At 41.9% G+C, this 7,680-nt stretch overlaps 1 protein-coding gene across 1 annotated transcript; it reads right to left on the bottom strand.

The window, feature by feature from the left end:
- Window positions 1–5,491: 5,491 nt before the first annotated feature.
- On the bottom strand, window positions 5,492–7,244 carry LOC141630815 (uncharacterized). Its single transcript, XM_074443564.1, has 2 exons — window positions 6,954–7,244; window positions 5,492–6,373 (listed from the first exon to the last, which is right to left on the bottom strand). Exons 1-2 carry the CDS (start codon window positions 7,242–7,244, stop codon window positions 5,492–5,494), a joined length of 1,173 nt encoding a protein of 390 aa, XP_074299665.1.
- Window positions 7,245–7,680: the final 436 nt, after the last annotated feature.

Raw genomic sequence — 7,680 nt, 5'->3', positions numbered from 1 at the left:
TTCATCGTTCTTCAAGTGATCATCTTGAGGAAAAGGATAGGGCTCTTCATCCGTCATAGGAGTTTCAACAAAAACTTTGACTGGCTCCTCTCTGAATATCTCTGCTTCCAATGCATCCAACTTGGCTTCTATGTCAACATTCTTATCACAGCTGTAAACCATCTCAGGAGGAGGTTCATCTCCATAAATCAACTTCTCTATTTCACCCACTTCCTTGCTCCATGGATATGACGCAACAGCAGGGGCATCAGGTGGATTCCTATCAAAACATAAAGCAAAGGAATTATGAATAGTAGGATCAAGAGCATTAATCATATGAGAAGAAGCTTTTAAATCAGGAGGACGTGATGCTTTGTCAAGACCAAAAGTGATAGTATCATCTCCAATGTTGAACGTAAGACTCCCATGCCTAACATCTATAACTGCCCCTACTGTATGCAAGAATGGTCGTCCTAGAATAATAGGAACACGAGAATCCTCAGCTATATCTATCACTACAAAGTCGACTGGAATGAAAAATTTCTCTATTCTAACTGGCACATCTTATAAGATACCCATAGGGTGCTTAATAGATCTGTCAGCCAATTGAATAGTCATGTTAGTACATTTAAGCTTAGTTATGTTTAATTGATTTCAAATTTTATACGGCATGACACTGACGCTTGCTCCTAACTCACATAAAGCATTGCCAATGGTTAAAGGGCCTATAGTACAAGGAATAGAAAAACTCCCTGGATCCTTAAGCTTAGGTGGAGAATTGGATTGTAATGCGGCGTAGCATTCATGAGTGAACGCGACAGTCTCAACTTCATTAAAAGTCCGCTTCTTTGACAAAAATTTTCTCAAAAACTTAGCATAAGCCGGCACTTGAGTTACCAATTCAGTAAACGGCACTGTCACTTGAAGATTCTTTACTACCTCCATGAACCTACCAAATTGTTGTTCAAGCTTAGATTTCTGCAATCTTTGAGGAAAAGGTAGTTGAATTTTAACCGGCTCGGCTTGTTTAGCTGTAGAAGTACGTTTAGTAGCATCATTGTCAGTTCCAGAGGTGACTCGGTCGAGTCCAATAGTCACTCGATTGAGTAACCTATTTTTGTCCAATGTCATAGGTGAAACACGCGAAAAATTACTGTCAGAGGGGGTGCCTCGATCGAGCCCTCGGTATACTCGATTGAGCATTCTAGTTACTCGATCAATCATGGGCTAGCTCGATCGAGGACACTCATCAGTCCTCCTTTGTTCGTCTTTTCGCTTATCCCCTGTTTGATCTTTGCAAATTTCTTTCTCGTTATCGCTCAGCTCGAGATTGCCCAATCCCTTAGGATTCATATAGGGAACTTCATCTTCATCAATAGGCACATCCGGACTTTGATAAGTAGTACCGCTTCTTAAAGAAATAGCATTAACTTGCTCATGAGCTTGTTTACCTTGAGGAGGAAGGCCGGAGTGTTTTGAAGGATTTTGAACCGCCATTTGAGCAACTTAAATATCCAACATCTTGTTGTGAGCCATGAGTTCGGAAATATGAGCCGTTTAATTTTGTTGCATTGACAAAGTTTGTTGTAATAGAGCTCTCAACTCTGCCATCTCATTATTTGGACCTTGAGGAGGAGGTTGAATTTGTTGAAAACCTCCTCGATTTTGCCGAACAAAATTCCCTTGTGGTTGGTTACCGTGATTTGGAGGAATTATATAAGTATTTTGCGGCGGGGCTTGAGCATAAGCATTCTCACTCCTTTCAGGTAAGAAGTTGGAATATGGAGTACCTTGCTTGAAAGATTGAAAAGCATGAACTTGCTCAATGGTACTCATACACTTGTCCATAGTGTGGCCATCTATCCCACATCTCTTGCAGGACACTTCTTGTTGAACCACGTGAACCATCTCTTGCTTATTACCCAAAGACTGAGTAGTCTTCAACTCGACTATTTGAGCAAGTATAGTCTCCAATTGTGCCACGTCAGCACTATCTCTTACTACCTCTGAGGTTACCATGCTCAACTGTGTGAGTGGCTATCTGATCAATCAACTTCCAAGAATTACCGTCATTAGTGTTTTCTTGGAATCGCCCATTAGCAGCTGAGTAAAGCAAGGCTCTATGATCGTCATACAACCCATTATAAAACAGGTTGCAAAGGAACAAAATTTCAAAGCCATGGTTGGGGGACGGACCGAACTAGCCTCTTGAAATGAACCCAAGCTTCATTAAAATTCTCAGTAGGACCTTGCTTAGAACTTGTAATCTGACTTCTAAGAGCATTAGTTTTCTGTGGTGAAAAATACCTCTTGTAGAACAGAAGAGTTAATGAAGTCCAGTTGGTAATTGCGTCGGACTTCATATCTAAGTCCCATAACCACTCAGCTGCATCATCTCTCAAAGAGAAAGGAAAGAGAGTTTGTTTCACTTGATCTTAAGTCATCCCAGCTATCAAAGGAATAGAACAGCAGTAAGTAACAAACTTCTCCATATGCTTTGCGGGGTCCTCTCCAACTTTTCCTCCAAACATATTTCTCTCTACTAGGCTTATATAGGAAGGCTTGATCTCAGAAGTCCCCTTATCAGTGGTAGGGAGCTTGAAGCCTTTAGGAATAGAAGAAACCATGGGTTCGGAATGACTTGCCAAGGTCGGCATCTTTGATGTTGTAGAAATCACAGGTGCAGAAATAAGTGTGTCCTCTTCAAAGGACGAATCTTCTACAAAAGTATACCGCTCGTAGTCAAGTGTACTCAAGTCTTCTACCTGACTTACTTCTCTTTGAAACTTTCCTCTGTACCGAAAAGTATTTTCTGGCTCGAGATCAAAAGGTATAATCTCTAACCAGTTAGATCTGGGTATACACGAAAACAACAAGAAAAGATAAAACTGTCTCAAGGAATTGATGCTCCCTGAGACAAAAGACAAAAATAAACAAAAACAAACAGAAAAATTGTTACCTCCCCGGAACGGCGCTAAATTTGATAAGGATATTTTCAGTCGTTTGGCCTTAATCAAAGTAAACCTAAATTAATACTAACTTATAGCTAGTGGTAAGAAGGATCGAATCCACTGAGAGGCGAGGTAATTATTCTAGTTTGTTAATATTTAAGTTTGTCTTAAAGTAACCAATTTTGGGGGTTTTGAATGTTTGATTTCTAACAACTAATAACTAGTGAAATACAGATGAATAACAATAATATTAAAGAGTCTAGGGATCGGGTTCACTAGGTAGTCATCAAAAGGTAAGGTTTAATTCATTAATTGAGCAATTTATATTATTGAAAGTCATATGATCGGTCGATTCTAATATGTCATTTTAGATCTAAACTTAACATGCAATCGCTATTATTAAGTCGGTCTAATTCAATTATCGTGGACTATACTAGTCTTAACCCTGTCGGTGATAATCCTAGTTTATGCAAGATTAATTAATCAATTCTGATCAGTAATTAATCAACTAGATTTAAGACGATAATTAAACAACAATCAAAAGCAATTTAACAATCAATTCACAAGTAGCCCCTTTTCTAACAACCTAGATCCCTTTTCACCCTAGATAAAAGATTTAGCTACTCATACTAAAGGGAAGAACAATAATAGCAATAATAAGAAACATGATAAACAATAAAAGATGAATAACGATTGAATAATAATAATAACTGAGGAAAGATTAAAGAGTGTCGTAATAATGAAGAACATGGTAGAAGATTCGAACAATAAACTAAACTAAACTAAACTAAACTAAGAGTTTTAGGGTTTTCGAAGTAAAATAAAGCGTAATTAAACAAGGGTACGATTCTAGGTATTTATAATAAAACATAATCGACTTAAGGAAAATTGCGGAAAATATAGAAATAGGGAGTTCCTCGATCGAGCCCCAATGTACTCGATCGAGTACACAATATCCTCGATCAAGCCCATGCTCAGTTGATCGAGGAACCACTCATCTTCAGCTCCTTTCTTCGTGTTGTCTTCTTAACTTCTCTTCCTTCATTCTTATGGATTCCCGTGCCATGCTTCATGTATTCTTTCATGCCCACTCTGTGATGCCCATTTCATTTCTTTGCTCCTCCAATGCATCATTCCTGCATTAAACATCAAATAGCGGAAGTATCGACATTCTAACATAAAAGGCATGTAAATAATATAATTTAGCATGAAAACCGTATCAAAAGCAATTAAGGGGCGGCATAAATATGTATATAATTATGACTCATCATCTTCGTTAGGGAGTGACTAGGTGTCGGTCATTGGGTCCTCGTCTACGGGGTTTTCTTCTAGGATATCGGTGACAACCCTTCCCTTAATGACCTTGAGGGGTAGAAATTTAAGGTCAAACTCAGATAGCATGAGTATCCATCTGGATAGTCTTCCGATCAATACGGGCTTTTCGAAGATGTACTTGATGGTGTTCATCTTGGACTAGTTGTGAACCGTGTAGCTGAGCATGTAATGTCGCAGCTTCTTTGTGGACCATACCAAAGCGAGGCATGTTTTATCCAATTGGGTGTATTTGGTCTCACAGTCGATGAAATTTTTGCTGATGTAGTAAATGGCTCGTTCTTCGCCATTTACTGTTTGTGCTAGCATTGCTCCCATGGCCGTGTCGGTGACGATCAGGTATAGGGATAAGGGTGTTCCCTACTGCTGCGGCATGAGGAAAGGAGGCTTGGCTAGCATTTCTTTTATAATATCGAAGGTTTTTTGGAAGTCATCGTCCCAATAAGTGTGATCGGTGACACGGAGCTTCTTGAAGATAGGCTCGCAAATAATACTGAGTTTGGCTATGAAGCGGCTGATGTATTGAAGTTGACAAAGGAATCCCCGAATCTCTTTCTTGTTCTTAGGCCAAGGCATTTGCTGAAGAGCTTTGATTTTGGTTGGATCGATTTCGATGCCTCTTTTGCTGACAACGTGTCCCAGGAGTTTTTCGGAGGTGACCCCGAACGCACACTTTATAGGATTTAGTCTCATGTTGTATTTCCGAAGGTAGGCAAAGAATTTCTGAAGGGCGTCGATGTGCCCATCTCGCTCTTTTGATTTAACGATCATGTTGTCGACGTACACCTCCACTTCCTTATGCATCATGTCCTGTAAGAGAGTGGTCGCGGTTCTTTGGTAGGTTCCTCCGCGTTGATTAGACCAAAGGGCATGACAGTGTACCAATACGTGCCCCACTGAGTAGTGAATGCAGTCTTGTTCATGTCCTCCTCAACCATTTTGATTTGGTTGTATCCGATGTACCCGTCCATGAATGATAAAAGGGTGTGTTCGACGACGTTGTCTACCAAGATGTCGACGTGCGGTAAGGGGAAGTCGTTATTTGGACTTGCTTTGTTCATGTCTCTGAAATAAATGTAGACTCGAATTCTCCCGTCCTTTTTTAGTACGGGGACAATGTTATCCACCCAGTCAGAATATTCGGAAAATTTGATGAATCCAGCTTTGAATTACTTGTCAACCTCTTCTTTGATTTTCAAAGCCCATTCAGGGCGCATGCGGCGTAGCTTTTACTTCACGGGTTTGGCTCCAGGCTTAATGGGTATCTTGTGCTCTGTGATCTCTCTAACAATCCTAGGCATGTCTTTATAGGACCATGCGAATACGTCCTTGTACTCGAGTAAGAGGTCGGTGAATTGTTGTCTTTCCATGGGGTCAAGGGTGATCCCTATCTTAAGTTCTTGTGGTGTTTGGTCAATCCCTACGTTAATAGGTTTGGTCTCCTCAATGATGGGTGTTCCAAGTTCGCGTTTGTCGAGTTCTTTGGCTAAATGAGGTGGGTAATCACTCAAGTCAAATTCCTCATGTTCGTTTAGAATTGCATTACAGTTAAAATGGGAGGAGTCATAAGAAAATTTGGCATCTATTAAGTCAATCTGAGCAAAGAGCTCGGGCAGGACAAACATCTCGTCGGGAGTCAGAGGCGACGTTGTAGAGGAGGTGGCCCGTAGAATAAGCTCCATGTTTTTACTCTTCGCGGGAGTATGGGTGACAATTTTTGACTCATTCTCTAAGATAGCCCCGAGATTGTGATAAAATAGTGTGAAAGGGACTTTGTTGGTTTGGGGTACGACTTCTGGGACAGACCCCAGTTTATCGTAGAACAGCGAAAAGGGGGTTTTGACAGGGGTGTTGGGAACGTTAGAAACTAAAACGGGCTCTGACTCTGATTCGTTATCAAACGCGGATTCAGACTCATCTCCACTTCCGTCTTTGAACATGGGGCCTTCTTCTGTTGTGATCTTGAGAATGCGGCCTTGGTGATCGGTCCCTTTGAAAGTCTTCCTCCAGCCTTGGACAATTTTCGCTAGGTCAGCATCAGAGATCAAGGCAGTGGGGGCGAATTGGTTGTCTTTGAGGGTTATAGATATGATCTCCTTGTTGTTGAGGTGCTTGATGTTGTCTTATTCAAAAAGGAGTCTTACAACATGCCCGTCGAGGCAAGGTGTCGACTCAGACTTAACTGGTGTAGCATTGACGTTATTGCCGGGGATGAAGTAGCAGTCTTGGATGATTGTCGGGGATGTTGACCTCTATCATGGGGTCACAGATAGGTTCAGGAAAGCCATTGTAGAGTTCGGATTCTCCTTCAAGGACGGAATATCCGTTGAGGGTCAGATGGTATGGGCGGACGATGACTCCTTATTTTTTGCGCTTCCTACGTTGAGGCTCATCTCCCAGATGTCTTCATCAAATGGTTTGTAACCTATCCCGAAGGGTGGCAAGGTGCTTTTTAGTAGGTTGAGGGATATGGCCGGGAAGTACCCCTGGCATATCAGGATACGGTTGATCGTGATGTTTGAGAACGGGTCACAATCAAAAGGTGTTGGGTCGTCGGTTAGGGCATTCAGGGCTTGGAATCCCCATATTTTGTCGTTGACTTCCTCAGTGACCTAAGAGGTCGTCCCCTTTTTCCATGATAGCTTTGATTGGGGATGCGAGAATGATGATCGTTTTTCCATTGAAGGAGACCCTGATCTTCTGGTGAAGGGTTGAAGTGACAGCTTTAGTGGCATGGATCCAAGGACGCCCTAAGAGCATGTTAAAGAATGCTTCAATGTCGACCACTTGGAAGTTGACTTGCTGTTCCAGGGGTCCGGTCACGATGGTTAAGGTAGTTAGACCGAAGACTTTGCGGCGGGTACCGTCATAGGCGCGGACTCCTTCCATGGTTGGGATAAGGTCAGCCTTCTTAGTTGCCAACTTGCGTACAGTTTTGAGAAGGATGACATTCACAACATAACCGTCATTGACTAGGACCATGGGTACATTCTTCTTCAAACATTGGACGGTTATGTATAATGCCAGGTTGCGGTTGCTTCCAAAGGGGAGGATATCCTCGCGGGAGAAGATGATGGGGTTGCTCAACTCAAGGATATCTCTTGTCATGTGAGCTACCACTTCTTCAGGTGAGGAAGTGGATGGTACTGTCAATCTTCCTAGTGCTTGGAGTAAGGCTTGACGGTGTTCGAATGACGTGGCTATCAGTTGCCAGATGGATATTTTGGCTTTGGCTTTTGTAGTTGTTTGAGGATGGGGTTTTATGGGGTTCTCTATTAGCCTTCATTGTCTGGGATGATCTGGTCGTCGACTACCGACGTGTTGTTTGTCCTGGGATTTGGGTTTTGGTAGGGGCATCCGAATCGGGCGAGGTGATCAACTTACTTGGTTTGCTTTCTTCTTCTCCAGATGATATAGA

This window comes from Silene latifolia, chromosome Y (assembly GCF_048544455.1).
Source record: "Silene latifolia isolate original U9 population chromosome Y, ASM4854445v1, whole genome shotgun sequence".
NCBI classification, from domain to species: Eukaryota; Viridiplantae; Streptophyta; class Magnoliopsida; order Caryophyllales; family Caryophyllaceae; genus Silene; species Silene latifolia.
This window is presented reverse-complemented; position numbering and strand designations above follow the sequence as displayed.